Source organism: Pomacea canaliculata, unplaced genomic scaffold (assembly GCF_003073045.1).
Source record: "Pomacea canaliculata isolate SZHN2017 unplaced genomic scaffold, ASM307304v1 utg2218_pilon, whole genome shotgun sequence".
NCBI classification, from domain to species: Eukaryota; Metazoa; Mollusca; class Gastropoda; order Architaenioglossa; family Ampullariidae; genus Pomacea; species Pomacea canaliculata.
In genome coordinates, this window is record NW_020229206.1 from 19245 (window position 1) to 40718 (window position 21474).

General features: G+C 38.9%; 3 protein-coding genes and 1 long non-coding RNA gene across 21 annotated transcripts; 1 reads left to right on the forward strand and 3 right to left on the reverse strand.

The window, feature by feature from the left end:
- Positions 1–68: 68 nt before the first annotated feature.
- Positions 69–11860, reverse strand: LOC112556013 (DNA repair protein XRCC4-like). Of its 15 annotated transcripts, none has more exons than XR_003097596.1 (12): positions 11714–11860; positions 11219–11374; positions 10626–10813; positions 9353–9517; positions 8288–8344; positions 7799–7850; positions 3650–3670; positions 3106–3223; positions 1868–1901; positions 1492–1599; positions 1260–1358; positions 69–1015 (listed from the first exon to the last, which is right to left on the reverse strand). XR_003097596.1 is itself a non-coding variant. In XM_025224605.1 (12 exons), exons 2-12 carry the CDS (start codon positions 11355–11357, stop codon positions 919–921), a joined length of 1101 nt encoding a protein of 366 aa, XP_025080390.1. In that variant the 5' UTR covers positions 11358–11374; positions 11714–11860; the 3' UTR covers positions 69–918. The 15 variants fall into 15 exon arrangements, 9 of the variants coding, with proteins under 9 accessions (XP_025080390.1, XP_025080394.1, XP_025080392.1 ...); XR_003097592.1 differs by having other exon boundaries at positions 69–1021; XR_003097597.1 differs by having other exon boundaries at positions 1245–1358.
- On the reverse strand, positions 4585–7053 carry LOC112556012. The gene has a single exon (XM_025224602.1). The coding sequence runs from the start codon at positions 6794–6796 to the stop codon at positions 5258–5260; it is 1539 nt and encodes a 512-aa protein (XP_025080387.1). The 5' UTR covers positions 6797–7053; the 3' UTR covers positions 4585–5257.
- A 598-nt stretch (positions 11861–12458) lies between the features above and the next one.
- Positions 12459–13990, forward strand: LOC112556016. Its single transcript, XR_003097598.1, has 2 exons — positions 12459–12561; positions 13950–13990. It is a non-coding gene; the product is annotated as an uncharacterized LOC112556016 (long non-coding RNA).
- A 1060-nt stretch (positions 13991–15050) lies between these two features.
- On the reverse strand, positions 15051–18935 carry LOC112556015 (mitochondrial inner membrane protease subunit 1-like). Of its 4 annotated transcripts, none has more exons than XM_025224614.1 (6): positions 18870–18935; positions 18271–18479; positions 17758–17846; positions 16723–16837; positions 16073–16183; positions 15051–15927 (listed from the first exon to the last, which is right to left on the reverse strand). In XM_025224614.1, the coding sequence occupies exons 2-6, from the start codon at positions 18382–18384 to the stop codon at positions 15868–15870; spliced, it is 489 nt and encodes a 162-aa protein (XP_025080399.1). In that variant the 5' UTR covers positions 18385–18479; positions 18870–18935; the 3' UTR covers positions 15051–15867. The 4 variants fall into 4 exon arrangements, with proteins under 4 accessions (XP_025080399.1, XP_025080400.1, XP_025080398.1 ...); XM_025224615.1 differs by having other exon boundaries at positions 18818–18891; XM_025224613.1 differs by lacking the exon at positions 18870–18935 and adding an exon at positions 17419–17500 and having other exon boundaries at positions 18271–18467.
- Positions 18936–21474: the final 2539 nt, after the last annotated feature.

A 21474-nucleotide genomic window follows, 5' to 3' on the forward strand; every position in this document is an offset into this window, starting at 1 on the left:
TTAGTTTGGATCATATGTTAGTTTCTCAATAACTTCAGAATCAAGGCAAATAACAGCTGAAGACTTCGTCACTCTTCTGCATGATTTATTGTGAAACAGTATTATAAATTTGAAGTTTGTCAACGATAAAGTATGCACAGTGATACTGTATTTTAAATGCATTTTACACGCAATTAAAGGGACAGCACTACTTTTTCCCCACTTTAATCAAAGTCTTGTTCAAAAACATAAAGTCCACCACAATTAGTGCAACAGTTTCTTCTCTACAAATGTTTCATAACTGTGTGACACACAGGTATATCATGACAAATCTCCAATTAAAAATTTCATCAAATGCAAATACATTTGACCATACAGCCTGGTGATAACCATTAAAAGTTTCACTTAAATTCAAACAAATTTGCTGACATATCATTAAAATGCTCACTAAATATAAAACTGTTGAAATTAGTGTATTAGCAACTGAAATGATTACAACTTAAAAGTTGTAACCACTCTCTAATTACCTCCTCTTTTGGATCAAGCTTGATTAACACTACCATCAATATGACCGGCAATTTAACACTACCGCCAAGACTACAGGAAGCATGGTATTGTCACTAAATTGCAGGTTTGATGGCTCAAACTTAGAAAACATCCAGGTAACATGATGCCAGTACCTAACGGTCTCTTTCTGTTAAGTTCCAAGTTCATTCTTCCATGCAGCATTAATTTGAGGGTTAAAGGTGATGGTAAACTTCCTATGTGACTGTAAATAAACTTAGCTGCACCTATACCACTCTTTATGATATGGAATGCCCATTTATACTAATTTTCATCACACTTTACAAGAAAACTGAAGCCAAACACCACACCTGGTGATTCATTCTGACTCTAAATGCTGCCTATGCACAATCATACTGACAGTCAAAATACAGGTCAAAAATCATTCAACAGGTCATCTGTGTCAAGGTTATCTCCTGACCGGTCTAACTGACCAGACCCACTTTTTCTCATGTTTGATCTGTTGGATGTTCTGGAACTAAAAATTAAAAAATCACCACACTGAAAGTGAAAGACAAGGAGAAATTGGTAACACCGTCACACATAACCACATGGTATACATAATGACAAAATGTGTTAATCTATCACACATAGCTTTTACAGCATATTTTGTAAGAATTCATGTTGGAAACTGGCTGCATGAATCAAATATATTATCTGAGACATTTAATACTTTGAATGATTACAGATTTTTTTTTTACCTTGACAATGCATACCTGCTTCCAACTCCTGAAGACAGAGAGGACAGTTTTGGTAGAACAGTCCTAGCAGGTCTAGCCAGTGGTTGCTTACCTCTTCCCCTGTTTCTGACAGGTCTGAAAAGAAAAATATTCTCAACTTCACGTTCACCTTTCCATTGAAACTAGAAAAAAGAAGATTTTAAAACAAATAAAATACTGTTCTCACCAACTGAGTAAAGGTTAGAAAGAAAATCTTTTACCGAGTTACCCGTTTTTCCTTCTCCTGGTTGTTGCCACCATCATCACCAAGAACAAGTGATGACTCTCCATCTCCTGCACTCTGGTCAACAGGCCCCCTTTTCTTCTTGGCCGGCTTCTGCACAACAGTTTGATTTTTACATGAAAAATACTAAGATAAACAAACCATGATCACATCACAGACAGAATAAAACACAAGACTCAACAAAAGTGACATGTTACTATGACCACTGGGTGAAACAAAAAATCAAATCACAACAATGATTGATACATGATCATACCATGAGATGTTTACAATCTAATGTGCATTTGTAGTACAATGGTCACGCACTATGTGTTTTTAACTACCATCAAATGAAATGCCGGGAAAAAGTGATTTAACTTGCCTCATCATCTGTGTCTCCAGCTCTGTCTTCTTCACTGAAAACATCGATGAGATCAAACAATGAGATTTTGTGACATTATAGTCTTCTTCTGCACTATATAAACAGATTATACTTGTACTTACCTGCACTGGTATTTCAGGCAGATATTTCAGTAATGTGTTAACAAACTGATCCTGTTTTCTGACAGTTCTCTCATATTGTATTGATGACCTAGCACTATCCTCCTAATGACTCTGCCAGTTTCTATTAATGGTCTGATCCTATCTTTTGATAATTCTATCAGTTTCTACAAAGGCTCTTGGTAATATGGGAGATGGCTCACTTAGCCACATCATTTCCTTGAGAGAAGAGCTGTAAAAGCACACACAAAAATTTGCCCCCCTGCCAATCAGTTCAAAAGAAAAAAAGAAATCAGCTATGACATTATGACATCACATGACATTATGACCACCAATGAGGGTCTATTTTCTAGATTATAGCACTGAATATTGAATTCAGCGTTGTACAAACTTCATCAACTGCTGTAGGTGAAAATTGCAAATATAGATATCAAAAGGAATTGTGTGGTTAATTCTTATCCTCTTATGTTTTATTAAGACAGCACTAAATCAGTTGATATTGCATGTTTTTTCTTTTGTCACTTTTAATGTATATTGAAGCTTTTTATTTAGAATGATTATGTCAGTTCAGGGTACTTTTTCATTAGGATAAATTTATATTGTAGGGCTTTTTGCATTAGGTGATTAGGATAAATACCATAGGAGTTTTTTAGTTGGGGGAGGAAACTTGGCATAAGACAGTACATCAGTTATTTTGTAATGTAGCCTTTGTTCATTAGGACAGTATGTCAGTTTTTATTATAGCTTGAGTTGATTAGAATAGTACAATGTCAGTCTACATTATAAAGATAGTACACATCTATATCATAGTGCGTTTGTTGTATGATAGTACAATGTCAGTCAATGTTATAGCACTTTTGTTGTTTAAGGATGGTTCATCAGTTTATATTGTAGTGCTTTTGTTGTATTAGGATAGCGCAACATCAGTTTATAGTATTTTTCTTAACTGCTTATGATACAACATTCATGCTTCCTGCATTTGAAACAGTGATATTATTTGCCTGTGTCTGTTCATGGCTGCTGGTAAGCCATTTTGTTTTGCATGCCTATTGGAAGGGCACTCCTGTCATGTCTTACATATCTCATATCTCTTTCCAGAAAAATTTTTGTATGACATACTTGTTTGAATAGGGGCTGTCATCACCTGGAAGACTTTTATCAAGGTTAACTGTAGAAGATGTCTTGTTGACTCTGCTCTTTTGGCCTCTAGAAGATGTGTTTGAAGTCTCTTCTATAACTCAAATTTGAATAAATCAATCACAGTTCAACAGTGTCATTATAGTCAAAAATGTTACCATACAGTTCATTACCACAGATGTAAATGCCGCAATTTAAAGTCAACAGCATGTATAAAATTGGAAATACAACATTAATCTGGCAGCGATCAGTGACATGCTTTTGACAGTCTTGGAGAAGTCATTAGTGAGGGTGCACCAGAGTTTTGCAAGTCAGTTGCATAAACAATGGATATAAAAGTGATTCAATAACAAAGCTTTTTAAGGTGTAACATGGCTGCACCATGCTCTGATAAGATTCAATATATTTACAAGACATGGGATGTAGCTGATGAAAAACAATAAAAATAAAGAAATTAACACAAAAATTTGGAGAATGAGCAGTCATCATATTGACTGCAAAGGATTTCTTTTGTAAGTTTGCTTACCATCCATGATTTCTTCATCACCTACAAAAAAAATTTTTTTTAAACTTTTCTAAGTCTAATTTTTTTATTCAAATCCAAATTTCTATGCTGACATCATATCATCCTTACCTCGATCACAAAACTGCTAACAGAAACTTAGGTAATATAGCTTTCAAATCAAAAGTAGATTCCTCCCATTAATTATTGTTACTAACAACATGCAAGGGAGTGTATCTCAGTTTAACAGTGATTGGTCACAAATTCAGTCTTGAAATATGAGAGGGATCAGCTACTTTTATTATAAAAGTAAAATACGGCAGCCCATAGCCTAGTGTTCCTGAGCTAAGCAATGACATGACTTTATTTATCCCAGAGGACAATTAGTAGCAGCTCTATAAAGAAGCAAGGGTTAACACCACACAACACAACAACAATCAACAATACCATGAAACATTTGTAACCGAGTGGTGTTGTGATTGAGGGGAGTCTAACAGTCACCACAACAGTCCAGCACTCAAACCAGAAGGCTGGAGCCTGTCAGCAGTTACACAATTCTTTTAATGTCAATAGATCTACAGTCACGGCTGCGTCGCTTGTCTCGCGTCTTCTCTTCGTAGTTTTCTCCCCTGTCCTTACGTTTCAGCTCTGCCCTTGTAGCAAGATAGGACCTCTCCTCAAGATCCGAAGTTCCTCGAGGTATGCAGACGCTGGGTTTTCTAGTGTTGCTGAATGGATTAGCAGACATTTTCGTGGTATTTTTTTATCAAAACCAAAAATAAAGCGTGAGTTGTATGTGTTTAGCTTTTTTCATGTTATTTTTATTTAAATTTGACTTGTAGTTACTCCTTAGCAGACGATCAAACACCCACTCGCGCAGTGATATCAAAGAAAAATAGTCCCACTATACATATTTCTTTGCAAGCTGTAATTATTTGAAACTAAAAGTTTTACGTGTTTCTCTACTGTTAACTTTAACTTTGTAGTATGCACAGACCATTGGTTCTCGCTGAGAGCTCGGTTCTGTCCTTACAACACCTTGAGGGGAGTTCGAATCTTGAGGAGAGGTCCTATCTTGCTACACCCTTATATACCTCGCGGGTGGGTTACTTTTCGCGCTCTTTTGCATCAGCGTACTTTTCGCGCTCTTTTGCATCAGCGTACTTTTCGCGCTCTTTTGCATCAGCGTTATTTTCGCGGTCTTTCACAATCGTACCTTTACTTACTGGCATGCATCAGCAGATCTATCTAACAAGCGCTGGACTACCGGCCCTCTACATCCCCGCCGACTCTTTCTCTAACAGCGCCCTCGCTGATGAGCTTTTGCTAGCAATACTAGGGCTGGTATACAAGCTCGCCTAATATGCTTACGACGGTGGGGCAGGTATCTTAAATATTTTAAATCAAGAAACATCTGTTGCTGCTGAGGCACAATGTGTCTATAAGGGCAGGCATTCCGTCAATGTCTCGTGTGTCATCCCTGTCAATGACATTTGGTAGGCGCAGCCGTGGCAAAACAAGAAGAAAAATAAACAAAATATCAAGACAAACTAATCAATGCTTACACCACATCTATGTTATCTACAGTCTCAATGAATAGTGTCATACAACCGTTTTCTCCCCATGTGAGTTTTAGGCCTGTCTAACAGCAAACCGCGGCTGGAATACTGCAGGCACTGTCCCTTCTGGAATCACACTTACTGTCATATCAGGCACCACAGATACTGTCATTTCTGAAACCACAGGCACTGTCAGTTTTGGTACTGTCATATCTGGCACCGCACACACTGTCACTTCTGGCACCACAGGCACTGTCACTTTTGGTATTAATCTTGTTCTGGCTTGATGGGGTGGAAGAGTACCATACCAGAACGGAGTTTCTTCGTCACTGTCGTAGTCCTGACAATTCTGTGTCTCCGGCAGTTGAATGTCTTCTAACTGCAGAGACGACTTCGCTGCTCTGTTGTCGCTATTGAGGGTCAGTGCAGGGCCGTCAACAAGGGGCCTGACTGTATACACAGCACTGTCATCAACTGGCCGGCTGGAGATATTACAGGTACTCCGGCCGCTCCGCCCATGGAATCTGTCCCGTTGCAGTTCTGCTTGGCTTTGCCGTCGCTGTGGTTGTCGCTGTTGTAGTTGCACCACTGGCTTGTTTTGAAACTTTTTCTTTGAAATCGGCCGGCGATCACTGCCCCGGCATTTCACTCCTCCGATACCACAGACGAACGTTGCTTCAACACCCTTGTATGACAGTCTGGGTTCAAATTCCACCACTTCACCTTTGCCGAGGCTGCGAAAGCCTGCCTTGTGAATAACTGAATGGTGGACAAAGACGTCTTGATCGCCATTATCAGGTGTGATGAATCCCCATCCCTTTGCCACGTTGAACCACCTGCAGAAACCTCGCCTTCTGCCCCCTCCACCATCGCTGTCATGGGGAGTTGCTGGTCGCTGGCCGCTCCGCTGTCTTGTCTGCTGTCGTCGCATACATTTCTGTTTGTGCTGACGATCAGCCTCGAAGGGGAAATCACGTTGCTGTGTCGTATGAAGCCGGGAGGCCGCCTCCATCTCCAGCTGTCTGACTCGTGCAGTCAGACGATCTATCTCATCCTCCCTGTCATTACACATCTCCTCTCTCTCTACACGTCGGGCCGTCTTGAGGAGATCAGCAAAAGAAGACCCATGGTCGGCCAGCTGTCTGGATGTTTCACGTCGGACCTGGCTGTTTCTCAGTCCTTTTACAAAGCGTGTCGCCAGGTGTGTACTGGATATGGCGTCGCTCAGCAGGCGATTTGCTTTCGCCTGTAAATTTCGCAGGGTCGCAGCATATTCAATGACCGCCTCCTTACTCTGCTGTCGGCGGTTATAAAAACTGGCAACAATGTCTATAGCATCTCTCCGCTCGCCGTATGCCTCTCTCAAAATATCCAGAATCTTTTCCGGCGTGTCTATCATGTCATGAGGGAACATCAGAACTCGCCGTCTAGCAGGTCCCTCCAGCGCGTTGAGAACATAGACACACGCCGCATTCTCAGGCATCGGGCTTAGGGCAAGACCTATCTCCACCTCTCTTTCAAACTCGTCACTTGGCCCTCCGGCAAACTTCTGAAGACGGAATAAATGACCTGTTCGTACAGCCTCTGCTGTAAGATCGCCATCTGCAGCCATTGTGTGCACTTCTCTGCTGACACGGATCCTGCTCGCAGCGCCAAAAGATGTAACCGAGTGGTGTTGTGATTGAGGGGAGTCTAACAGTCACCACAACAGTCCAGCACTCAAACCAGAAGGCTGGAGCCTGTCAGCAGTTACACAATTCTTTTAATGTCAATAGATCTACAGTCACGGCTGCGTCGCTTGTCTCGCGTCTTCTCTGCGGAGTTTTCTCCCCTGTCCTTACGTTTCAGCTCTGCCCTTATATACCTCGCGGGTGGGTTACTTTTCGCGCTCTTTTGCATCAGCGTACTTTTCGCGCTCTTTTGCATCAGCGTACTTTTCGCGCTCTTTTGCATCAGCGTACTTTTCGCGCTCTTTTGCATCAGCGTACTTTTCGCGCTCTTTTGCATCAGCGTACTTTTCGCGCTCTTTTGCATCAGCGTTATTTTCGCGCTCTTTCACAATCGTACCTTTACTTACTGGCATGCATCAGCAGATCTATCTAACAAGCGCTGGACTACCGGCCCTCTACACATTCATACCCACCACACCACACAGACTGCCATACAGTCACATGGCTAAAACAACAGAGGGTTAGGCAAGCCTCAATCTGTTGGTCCTGCATGCAGGCACACAAAATCAGCAGTCCAGTGAAAGCTGACAGAACTCTCCTGATAGGACACATTATTATCACATAGAATTGAATAAACTTTTAAAAAATATCTTCCTGTTTCACAGAGTCTGAAGGTCACTTAGGGTTGTCCCAGTAGCTTTTGGGTAGGTGTATACAACATGATTCAAACTATTCTTGTCCATATCAAATTACATGATACAAAGATTTTATACTTCAAACTGTCACTTTCAATACATCAGTCATTTTCCCCGTCAGTTACTGAGTAACAGCTCAAGTTCCTGCACTCCAAGCATACCTTTTATCTTAATAATCAGTTAACTTTGAATGTCCCCTACAAAGGTTTATTTTTGTCAGGTGTTTATTATCCCAAAGGTTTTACTGACCTTGTTTCAGGGCCCTGATCTTAGCCTTCTTGCTGTTAAGAACTGTCACAAACTGAGACACATTATTGAGAACAAACATTAGTGATGAGTGTCACACTGCATAACCTAGAGTCTCCTGTTTAATGTTAATCTCTCCTTACCAGGTAATTCTTGACTGCTGTTTAACAGAATATTAGAAAGTGGACAAAACACACATCTGTGAATGTTTTCAATGGAAGAAGAGGTACATATGTAAGTGTTTGTCTATAAATGCAAGTGCACACACATGCAAGCCTGTGTGTGTGTGTGAGTGTGTTAAAATAAGCATACATCTATGGGTGTGGTATGAGATCACACTAATGCTCTCAGGTATACGCTATTCTTGCTTGCTCTGATGAGAATTTAGCTTATTTGAATAGCACTCATATTATGAACATAGAATCTTTCTCTTTCTGAAAAATACTAGTACTAAAATTTCTCAAACATTTGATGCAATGAACAGACACTGACCTTGGAGTACAAATCTCTTTCCAGCTCCTCTTTAGCACTCACACACTTTTCCAGACGCTGCAACAAAGCAGCACATATTGCAGTCTATTTGCCTTCACAGTGCAGGATACAGCGATAAATTACTCCACTAGACAATGTGCAGGTAGCAGTAAGTACATCTCATGTGCAAAACTGCTCTGACAATTAATTTCACAGTCAAATAAGATTAACAATGTACTATCTACTGTAAAACAAAACAAATGCAGCTGTTTAGAAATGATGGCAACTTATGCTTCAAAACAGTGATAAAAAGATGTCTTGCACTCCATGGAAATCATGATTCATGAGTACAGAACTATAATACATTCATTTGCTGAGGGATGACTATAATAGTTGAAAACAACATCCTGTTTACAACCAGAATAAATACTTAACTCTTACAACCATACAAAAATCTCAATACAGTGTATTAAGATTGGAGATAAGTCTTTAAAAGGCATTTCTACCCCTTAAAGGTTAACCTGAGTAAGACATGAAAGTTACCAGGAAGTTAAACAAAACATACAACATTCATTAGTTTATTACAAAAAATACACTGTACATTTTTAATTACTATTGCACATGATGCAAGAGCTCAGATCACATGGTTATAGGGGATTGCTCAGTCAGTCAGCTGGCTTATAAGGTAAGGTAAAGGTCTTTTGAGATCCTTGAGGAGTGAGGTGTTAGAGACCTCAGGACCTTTATGTGAGGGTGGTGCCCATCTCATCTCCCTCACTGCCTTACCTTCCCCAACCCTCTGTGGAGTCAGGTACCCATTCCCACCAGTCGACTAAGGGAAGCTTGCTGTTCTACCCAGGTATCGTACCAGCATGACTCTCAGTTTAGACACCAGCCCTCTAACCGCTCGGCTATCTCGCTTAGGTTAGCCTCAAACTTTTGTGAATATTTTTTTTATCAAAATCTTAGACATTATGTCAGTACCAACAGTTTTATCATGCCTATTTTTAAGTTAAAATGTTTAGATAATGTGACCATTGTTCTGTCAATGATATTCCTTTTAAATCAAGCATGGCTTGTCATCACCTTTAGTGCATTTTGTCGTTCTTGTGACAGCCTCTGGTTTTCAGTCTCTAAAGAGTGAATTCTGTTGTGTAATTCTTCTGCTGAGCCAATGCAGGCATCAAATATATGGGCAAGGGCCCTAACTGCATCTGTTTGGCTATGAAGAAGCACACTGCCCATAAGTATCTGGTACAGAAATGGCAAAGATATATTAAAAGTTGACAACATTGTTTATCTTCAAATAAATAAATTTGAATTTATGCAAAGGCCTTATATGGACAGACAAAATATCATTTTAGCATAGTACTGATAGCCCTGTACTAGTAAAGTTTGTAATTTTTCCAAGAAAATTGATAGGATATGGTAGTGATAGTATGAAACATTTGTATGTTGCTTTTTAATTAAAGGGATTCTAAAGGCAAAATAAAACTGCTTAGAATCGCGTAAAGAGTAGGATAAATTTGAATCTCGTCTATTTATATGTGTGTTCATGTGGAAAACGTTGAAGGTTTTTAGTAGATTTTTGTGTTTAATTAGAAAAATTACACGGGACTCTTTTTTTGCTTCCACGAAGTCTCGTTCTCCGTCACGTGACCCTTTGACGTGTGGTTTCCATAGTGAGAACCATGCCTTGAAAATGTGCTGCACCCGATTGCCACAAAAAGATGGAAAAAGATTCAAAATTTTCTTTTCATCAGTTTCCGAAAGACAGAGCCTTACAAGCCTTACACACAGAGTGCATCATACAAATAAACAGACAACTACAAATCTTCGCAATGACCACAGACACTTCCTGTGCGTGTGACATCATAAGGAGACTGATGTCACAAGGAGACTCGTCTGCTTCACCATCTCAGGAAGATATCGTGGTTACTCAGCGGAAGGACACAAGGGTCGATTTCACTGGATTTTTTCAATGTTTATAAACATCGGCAATCGAAATAGTGCTAATAAGTGGTAATTAAGTGAGAAACGAATCCTTTATTTCTCCTGTGTTGCTCTCGTGCTCTGTAATTGTAACTAAATATAGTTTTGAAACGTTTGACCGTTGCCAGAGCCTTATCACAAGCCTTGAGTATCCCTTTAAGCTCTAATAGGTGAAAAAAGCACAAAAAAATATGTATCACCTTTCATAAAAACTAGCATAATTAAGTAACAATGAATTAAGAAAGAACAGCACACTTCTATAATGACTTGAAGCAAAACTGTGCAGTATAATATCTTGCAACATTTCTCAACTGTATAACAGCTTTATATGATGCAGAAATCTCATTTCCTCAAATATTAGCTATACCTTGATATCTTCTGTTGCTGCCTTCTTCCAGAGGAAGTCCACCACCCCTTCTGCTTGCTGTTTAAGATGGTAGGCAAAGCTGAACTCACTACTATGAGGTTTTGTCAAAGCCATGACAGTTTGGCCGACATAACTGTTGAAATCCATCTTCAGATTAGAGCTCAAAGAATCAAGATCCTCCTCAGTTACTGAAATCAAAATTAAATTTTTTTATGACTACCATTTATCTAATACACAGTTCTGCATTCTCAAAAAGATGACAGAGTTGTGATCATGAAGCTAAGCAGTTTTGATGATCACTTGTTGCCTGTGATGAAGTTTACCTTTAATAATTTGGGGGAACAGCCATCTTCAGCATATTAGATACTGATTGAGATTTGAATCACAAAAATTGAAGCAATTAACTGTTGAGTGCCATTTCGTAATGCATTCCCTTTGCTAGTTTTATGTTGTGGTGTTAAATTTACATCTTGAAAAAAAAGTTGAACTAAAGAGTAAATGGATAAATCGATCCAATATACCGTTATTTCTTCACAAACTAAATTAAAATATTTTACAAAGGTTTGCTAAAAATGTCAAAGAACTCATCTTACACTCCCCCTCCCAAAACTGTTCTCCATCGGTAAGCATCAAATGCAATCCTTCCTTGCCCTCAGATTTTAGACGAGTCAGAAGGAAACATGTCTTGTTCCTCCAGTCAGTTAGCTGCAGTTTCACAAATGATGTATCCATCCTTTTTCAGAAAATCTCTGGAAAAAATCTACTTTTACTCACATTCCAAGGTCTCGAAGAACTGTTTCTCAAAAAATAAATGAAGAGTTAACTGGAAGAGTGCAGCAAATTAACCTAACATAAACCTCAGTATCTGCTAAAGACAAAGGGAGATGATGTTTGCATGTTTAAATATAGTCCAAATAACGGCCTAATTAGCGTTTCGAAACGGGTGGGACTTTTAAAAAAGAAATCCACGCTCTCTCGAGGAAGGCGATAGGAACCTTTTTCTATCAGTAACATCATATGCAAGGGTATAATTTATTTCAGAGAGTCAATCAGACACTGACTCCAAAATGACGCCATTGGTTTCTTACAGGTTTCAAACCGAAGAGGGCAGAGCACAGATCATAGAAGCTCAGACGTATATAGGGGATATCAGTTCGTGATAGAAGTCGATGGGGTAGAGGCAGCGCACGGACACTACCGGAAGTTTACATTCATCGACAAGCCTTTGGTGTAAGAGGGATTCTAATTGGTTGTTGCAAAGGTCAAGATCAATTCGGGCCACTTCCGTCAACACGTAGTCATGCTGTGAAAGATCTTTAGAAATGGTTAGGAAATTCTTAAACCTTTGACCTTCTCTATATTCTTTTCTGATGCATAGAAAATTACTTCTAAATGAAATTTTTCTAAAGACTGTTTTTTCATCAGACTCGTATATTTTAACTATAGTGCAATTGAATTGCAGACGCATTTTCACTTCTGCCAGAATCCCAGCAGGAACCATGTCGGGTGTAATGCTAGTTGACATTAAAGAGTTAGATGTTCCCATGTATTGTTTATTCTAGTATTGACGATACATTTATATATTTGATAAATATAGGTGTTTCTTTCGTCATGCAGTATTAAAAAAAAACTATGTCACAAGCAATATGCTAAAACTTACCAGGTCTGGCTGTAATGAAAACGTGTATTTTTGATTCTCTCATATATTTTACTAGCTTTCATAAAGTGGACCTTATATTTTTCAGTCTGGCTGTAATGAAAACGTGTATTTTTGATTCTCTCATATATTTTACTAGCTTTCATAAAGTGGACCTTATATTTTTCAGTCGGCTCTTTTTAATTTTCAAAGTCTACTGACGGTGATCCTGTTGTTGATATGTACCTGTGCATATCTACGGTCTATAGCCCCATCACTTCTGGACCGACACAAGACAGGGTAATGCTTACTTTTTATTTCATCTCTCCTAAAAAAAAAAGAAAAATAAAAAAAACAACAACTTTGAATCTGTCATTGCTCTCTCTTTCTCTTGTTAATTTTATAGAAAATTTGTGTGGGAAGACAATCTTTTAAACTTTACTTTTCTATGCTGTTTCTTCTTGCAAGTATACAATTTTCATGAAATAAACTAAAATCATTAATAATATTCTTACCTGGCTCCTTGGCTTGACATCAGCATCAGGTGTGTCTTGGAGTTGTTTGAGTGACTGTATATGCAAAAACTGTCTTTGGCCACTTCTTGTGTACCAAATGTTTTCTTTCATTATAGTCTTCACCATTAAATTCATTTCAAACAAATTTTTCACACGATACACAAAACAACAAGGGTGTATCCCTACCAAGGCAAATGTCCCACATTGTTTTGCTTTGTGGAGAAAGCTGTCATAATAGGTCAACATTGAAGCAGATAACAAAGCTACAGTACACAAAGAGATAACTTCTAAAGATACAGTTGCTCTAACCTAATGCTTACATTATATTTCACTCATACAATTTGAATATCACCCTAATTATTTTTATTTATACTTGTTTATAAAAGTAATGATTAGAACATAAAAGCATACTTTTGAAAATGTAAATGTATTATGGTATTGATATAACAGTATTACGGTGTTCATATGACACTATTATTGTGTTGATGTAGCTCATAAGCCATGTCAGTTTACTTTTAAGTGCTGACTTCATATGCTATGTTTAACTATTTCCTTACATTTCTTACTCCTGAATATGAATGTCTTCATAGCCATAGTTCAGTTGCATCAATACATTTGTAATGAATGAGTTATAACATTGTGAACCGCTTATACTTTCCTGCACTAGCTTAACAACCACTGTTCCTTGGGAACTGTTGCATTACTTTCTTTTTTCCACTACCATGACTACCACCATTATTCATTGGGTCATGGGACCTTTATCATCCTTTCTCGAAATAATAGTTGATTGGCCTGAAGAAGCCTACAGCTACAGCTTTCCACATTTTTAGATAGTGCTTTATCCCTGACCAGGCTTAAAGTGTTACAAGCACAAGCACACTTGTTTATTGTAAATGAAAATGTAACTATCATACACAAACATGCACACACTACATAACCTTCAATACACAATATTGAGGAAACAATGTACTCAAGAAAACTACTGATTGTCAGACCTGTAAACAAGTGTCACATCCAGAGAGAAGTATGGCAGAGCTGAGATTTGAACCCATATGTGATTCTCACTGTCATATTGAAAGATGCCTTAACCACTGTATCACTAACCACCTCCATGCTAATAACTATCTTCCATTTTCAAGACTGATTGCTGAAAGAATTTTTTCTACATTGCAGATTAATGGGCACCTTTTGGAAATGTGCAAGAATAGGTGAGAAAAATAAGACCATCTTTTGTTGCTTTGTATCTGAGTGACTTTGAATTTGTAGACGTTACTTGGCCTCAGTAAATCTTAGAATGCTGACAAAGAAGTATTACATATGTATATTCATAATAATCATACCAGCTGCTGATCTTAATGTGTGTGCATTGTTGAACAGGCGAGAGAAAAAGCCCTTGGGTAGCTGCCTGCTGCATTGCCATGGCTTTCAGCATCCTCTTTTGGTCATGAAAAATTGGGACAGTATTCGTCTTTAAAAATATATAAATAGCAGGGTGTGGAAAATGCTGCATTAAGTGAACTCATAATTTTAAAACTGCTTTTCTTTAGTTGTCATGCAGGTTTAATGTGCTTAAAAAAATTTAGTGTATCTTTGGCATCTTCCTGTTTTGCTTTCTTGTGAAGCTAGTGCTGTTAAATAATGAGCACAGCTAGACAAATAAAGCGAAAATCTGATTTTATCACCCTTGTGCGGTTGTGTATATTTCAAAATATTAGAAATTATGTTGGTGTGGAAGGGTGCAAGAAATATACAACTTCTGACATTCACATTCACCATTTCTAATGTTGGTATTCATTCACATCATTTATGAAAAGAGTAAAGAGAATTTGGAATGGTACCCAAAGACTGTTGTTTAAAAATTGTGTATAAAGGGTCTTGTCATGAAATTTGTGAATGTTTTTGTGTAAGACCTTCAGAACATTAGCAACCATGTTGAGCTTAAATTTGGTGGCATTTGTGTAGAAATGCGGTCTTTTGCAAAGAGAATGAAAGGAAATAATGGGAGATGATCTTATAGTGATAAATGGCTATGTACCTGTGTGATATCAAAAGCACATTCAAGTAAAATTAAAATTACAATGTGCTGCAGACACGAGGGAACCAGGGGGAGATAATAAAGCATATGCAGGTCACATGCCAGTAGATCAGTTCACATGGCTTGTTCACGTGTGCATAGTGAAACTTTGTCCATGACAGTTTTGATACATTATTACTGTTTTACTTGCTGTTTGCACAGTTGCTTGCATCTCTGAGAAAATAAATATTTAAAACAGATGTCTTTTAAAAAAAATTTAATGACATTTAGGCAGACTGCAGTGTTTTGCAATAATGTTTAGATTACATTATGATGTAAAAAAATTTGGCAATATACTCAAGTTTTGCAAATTTCACTGCACAGCATACAATAATCACACTTCTGACTTCATGGTGAAATAAGTATATACAAGCCATTGTATGTGGAATGAATAAGCATAAAAGAATGGACAAAGTCAGGGCTTTTAAAAGTCATCTCTCTAATCTCTACTGTTCAATCTTTGCAATAAGGAGCTAACCATACACCACATGAGCATCAAATACACATTATCATTATTCATTCAAGAGCAGCCTTAAACATTTGGAGAGTTTTCTAAATGTGTGCTGCGAACATAGAGCTAAACATTAATTTGATAAAACCATTATTTCACAACATGCAGCCAGGAAAATGCATCCTCTTTTAGGCAGTCATAAACAGGTGCTGCTAGAAGTTTTCTTGACAGCTACATGATGTTCAAAGGCAGGCTGCTTCTTGTGTAATAAATGTAAAGGGCTCGGTTTGAATAAAGTCACACAAAACACTAGGTCTGCCAGTTTTAGAGTTTCATTTACCATACTGATTGGCTGTACTGCACATTTGCATGTACATACCAATAAAAGGATGAAGACAGAAGACATACAAAAATTACACTTTTTTAAAACTTAACCAAGAAAAGCAGCAGCTGGATAGACATTACTCTGCATCCTGAGTAAGGCTAGGCTTTAAGGCGGCAACATCATCCTATGCTCGACTGACAGAAATCACATCCTCTCTCTCCCTGCTGTCTGTTTTGAAAACTTACATCCCTTTGTTCTCAGCAGAGAGACCAAGGGATCCTAGTCTGCCAAAGGGCCATAACTGCAAAGGACAACATAATACTAGGACAAGCAAAATCAACTTCAGCTACTTTTATTAATGCACACATTAATTCACATTTGATTTACAAATTGTATTCAATTTTTTTCTTTGAGGCTAAATGAAATATTGGGGAGAAAAAACTCACCACAAAAAAGACGCGACCCCTTAAAAGGCCATAAGGCACCTGGCCATAACTGCGTGAGTCTATACTGTTCGTCTTGTTGTCCCCTTCCAGCCACACATGACCACGTTTTATCTGACAATAAGACAAGCCACTGTTCTAATTACATCTCTTTGTTTTATCAGGTGTTATGTAAGGAGAGCAGAATAGATCATTTGACACTCCGTTCTGCCTGTCACTGTGACAGAAACTTTAATTTTCTCTATTTTCATTCCAGTTATAGCACAAATTATGAATATCACATCACCTTAGCTATAATTGTGATTTGAAAGGCTTCCACTTTTACAGTCAAGGAAAATATAATCCCTTTATTCTGTACCAGTGATTTTGTCCTATATAAATTTGTTAGACATTTCATAGCTTAGGGGGAGTTGTAGTAAACTTAGTGGTTCAATATGGTCATGGCATGGCTAGTGGAAATCTGAGACATGCTGTCTCACTTTCTGCTGCCATAAAAATAAATGTCACATGGCTGCTACTATGTTTTGTTTCTTCCCTAGTTTTGAAGCTTTCAAAATACCTATTGCTGAGCTCCATACCAAATCAGCTTTTAAGAATCACAAGGCAGCTCTCACCATCTTTAAATAAACACATTAAATACAAATACTTCTTACACTGATGATGGAGTTGTCCTCTGTGTTAATGATGCAGTCTCCCTCCATTGCAACCACTCTCTTACAGATATATTCTTTAGGTGCTTTGGGAGATTTGCTGATCACAATATCACCCCTGAAGTGCAGTGAGCACACAAAGAAAAATGTGTTTTAACAATGGTTCACATACTCTTAGTAAAAAGAAAGCAGTCAGTGGTGGTACCCTGAAGCTTGATGACCTGCTTGAAAACACTGCAACTGCTATTGTTAATAATGACCACTGTTGCTGTCAAACTAAAGTAAGCAGACTCGCAAATTAACTTGGTGAAGAAAAAAACAAAGCAAACTTTGTTCACCAGAGGTTTACGTCTATCTTGTGGGAACAGAAAGGAGGCGAGTATCTGTAGAAGTATGGATCTGCCTGCTAGGAGTTTTGTGTTTGGAGTTCAGAGAAATTTACATAAGCAAAGCCTGCAAAAAAAGCTAAAGCTAAGTTCAGCAAGTTTATATCCTGTTTGAGCCTGGACATGAAAACAATGGAGAACAGATAGAAGAAGTTTTGCAGGATCTCATCTGCATGCTTGGAGTATATGTTGTACTGCAGAATTTTGTAGCTGTTGGAGTTTGTAAAGATAGAGAGGACAATCAGACAAGACAGAATGACAGGACTTAAATCTTGATAAAACAAAGTCCCATTCTAAACGGAAAGATACTAACAGATGGTGCTGATACTGCAACTTGTTAGAAGAAAAATGGCCTTTTTCGTATGACTGGCCTGTTGTGTCTGTAGAATTATATTCTGAGAACAAACACATCTGAGTAAAGGCATGAAAACTAATTACTGATGGTGCATTCTAGAAGTTTCCTAAGAAACTGTATTCTGAAAATTCATCAGTCAGATGGCATAAAAGCCAAACTGTGAAATCAACTTTCATTCTAAGGCTCCTCAACCTATAGGTTTAAAGCTGTGTTAATAACTTGTAAACAGCTTTTCGAAAAACAAATTTATCTAAATATTTCTACAAAACATACTAAGTTTTGCAAAAGACTGCTCACTTCTGAATTTTGTTGAACATGACGCTGATGTGTTCAGTGAGAACAACATCCCCTGACTGGATGGTTGGCTGCATGGATGGTCCACTACACTGAAAAGTATAATAATTTAGTCATTTTGAGCATAGGGAAATCTTTTTAGCTTTATCCTCTTTTTCATTACGTAATCGTGCACTAAGTGTACATGCCTACATATGTGTGTGCTTGTTTGTGAACCCAAGAACTAGACTAAAATGAAAGGTCTGGGTTAGTTTAAGGTAATGGATGCACCATTAAGTATGCTACTTGTTTCAATATCTACAAGCATTGTCACTGTTTAAACAGTTCAATCCATTTTATGTGGATGATGAAAAAACCTTCAGTGACAGCATTCAGCAAATAAGAAAATTTTTCATATTGCTTTAATCATTTAATCATTTAAACCTTTTAATACTTATTGTTTGCAAAGCATAAATGAAACTCTGTTCGGTTACGGTATTACTGGAGATCAAGTCAAAGAAAATCCTTTTTACTCACTACAACAAAGTCTGCCACAAATTCCAAGGTACAGTAGACCAGAGATCCATACTGAATGATCTTTAGCGCGGACTTGCCCAAAGCTCGCACCAGTACATGTGGTGTCAGTGTCATGACAAGGAACTAAACATCTGGACATCAGACGCCCGGAACAGACTGTACTGTCATTTCAAAACGTCTCCCTCGATCTCCTGCAGCATTCCGTCTATCTGTAGATACAGACTTGTTTATATATGATAGTCTTTCGCCATTAATTTTGATAATTTTACACAAATTATTGCCATGTGAGTTGACTTAACTTATACTATTATAAAATATATTACATAATTTACGTCTATCGATATATTCCTGCTTCAAAAGGTAATTAAAACTCTCCATCCTTTGTTATGTTATTTCAACGACGATATTTCAGATGCCTGTAACCCTTAGATACTTAAGAACATAAGTATTGCTGGAAAATGTATCCAATGTATTTGAACAAGCATACAACAAATATCCAGACTTAGTCACGAATATAGCACCATTTCAATACAAAGCAGAGCCTAACATTACGCATATCTTGGAATTGTCAAGAACGTTACAATGTGAATGAATATCACCTTGCGGCTTGCCTTCGGCAACTATGCAAGGGAAATAACTGGTGTAATTGTGTTTAACATAAGAGTGAGTGCCCTTGGCAAGATGGCGACTGCACCATTGACGCGTGAGGAAATAAATATGCATGTGTTTTTCCCATACGTCCGTGAACATACGAATTGCAAATGAACACACACACACACACTGACACATACAATGACGATTTACGGTTTTGACAAACGACCCTTCTACACCCTCCTTCGCTGGAGGATGAGAGAGAGAGAGAGGCTGACGACCCGGATTACGCTCGGAATCCGCCGGACAGTACCGAATGGGCTCGAAATTCGTTTATTCTGTAAACGCCTTTGCAGAAAATCATTTAGGGGAGGGTTAAGGTGCGCAGGGTGCCCGGCCGTCTATAGGAGGACAGCTCCGATTGTGCTGCTGGGGGTCCGCCAAGTGGCTGGGTGCGGCCTCCTCCATCCTCTCTGGACAGCACAAACGTGAGGCATTACAGAAACCTTATGCTCCTGATGGCTTCGGATTCAACTCGGAGAAGAGCTTTAATCGTCATCCCATGATCTCGTTCTTCGGCAGCATTTACACGAAAGATGGTCCTGGTCCAGCTAAAATCCACGGCATCCAGAGCATGTGAGTCCCACAAGACAAGGAAGATCTGCAAAGATTCACAGGGATGAGTTACCTCTCATTGTTATCACAAACTTTGGCATCGAGCCACAAACCCCTCAGGAGCCAATGAATAAAGATATTCCATCCGAGATATCAGAAAAGCATAGTCCATGTTTTGAGAGATTCAAATCATTAGTATCCGAAAACATGACTTCAGTTTTACGATGCCACAAAATCAACTATACTTGCAGTGGACGGCTGTAGGAAAGGCTTTGATTCAGTAATTATTCAAAATGGTTTTCCTGTGACTTTCGCATTTTTGTCCGTCGATATGCAGAGCGAAGATCCCAACATAGACCATTAGCTGTGGTCTTTGGCATCACCAATATCTCACGAACCTAAGTAGACAACCGTTTAAGGTCATCACGGATCACAAGATATTGGAGAGGATTTACAAAAGCTCTTAATGAAAGCACCCCCTCATCTACTGTGCTGAAGACACGTGGATGTGATTTTGATATGAAGTAAGGATCTCGTCATTTTCAAAGGACATGAAATGATCATCCCTACATCCGTTACACCAATCCCACCAAGAGATGGATGGAGAAGACAAGCTTACTAGACAGAGAATGTGCATATTGGCCGAACATCAGGAGCTGTCGACCAGCTGACCTAGTCTTGTGACACAAGCAAATGATTGGCAAATGCAAATCCCAGAGAGGCAATAATACTCCATGACATTCCCATGAGCTCACGGAAAAAGCAACCATCGATTTTAGGTCAGTGGGAAGCCCTTCCTGCTAATTTGACATCGTGTCACATATGACCAAAACAACAAGTGAAGCTCTTTAGAAGCAGAAAAGACCGGTACAATGTTTAGAAGACTAGATATAAAAAGTCAGTGACCGTGAATTGCGATACCAAGGGAAAACATCCAAAGATTTCCTCAGGCAGTGTGGCCTCTGTTACACATCATCCCCACCGTGTCGAGTGGTTTCATTGAGAGATATAAGTACAGATTGTCAAAACATGAAATGACAAAAGATAGAAACGATTTTCACAACGCCATGATATGAACCTTAGAACCAACCCAGTTGACAGCAAACTGCCTTCACCAGCACAAATGTTGTCAGGAAAGCCCATGTCGACTATGAGTCCTTCAGGCTGTAGTCCACGTCCTGAATACCTATAGTTCTCTAGGTTTCCGGGAATCTCCACAACTACTAATACAGATAACTACTGAATGTATTCCTACCCCTAGTTAACACACTGCACGCTACACTTACATTAATCCGCTCTTTAGCTGTGTATTGCCTGTTGTCTCTTGCGACCTAGACCAGGGGTGGGCAACATACGGCCCGCGGGCCGGATCCGGCCCGCTACGGGATTTTGACTGGCCCGCAGACTGTTTCTGGTCGTACATGATAATGTGGCCCGCGGCCACATTCTGCCGCAATCTCCCACTACTAATTACTTGCTTACTGCGTCGAATACTAGTGACTGTTAGTTATTCTTTGGTTCTTTGTTTTCAGTTAGAATTAGATTTAGAAGTCGGCAAGAAAGCAGTATGTTTGTTGTGCAGTGAAAGTGTTGCCGTGTTTAAAGAGTACAACGGTAGCCGCCATGATGCGACGAAACGTGCAGGCTATGGCAGGCTATGGCAGGTTTTTATCAGCAGCGGACCGGCAAACAAGAGCAACAGAACTGGACAGAAAACTTGTAAAGCAGCAGAATGTATTCGTAAAAACCAAAGTAGCCCAGAAAGCTGCTATTCATGCCAGTTTGTGGTCGCATACAACATTGCCAAGCACAGCATATCGTTCAGTGATGGTGAATTTGTCCACAAGTGCATGCTCCATGTAGCTGATCAAGTCTGTCCACAACAAAGAAAGAAGTTTGAAGAAGTCAGTTTGTCGAGAAGAACTGGGGTTCGCCGCATTGAAGCAATTGGTGAAGACCTGACATCACAACTGAAAAAGGCGGGTACCTTCATTTCAG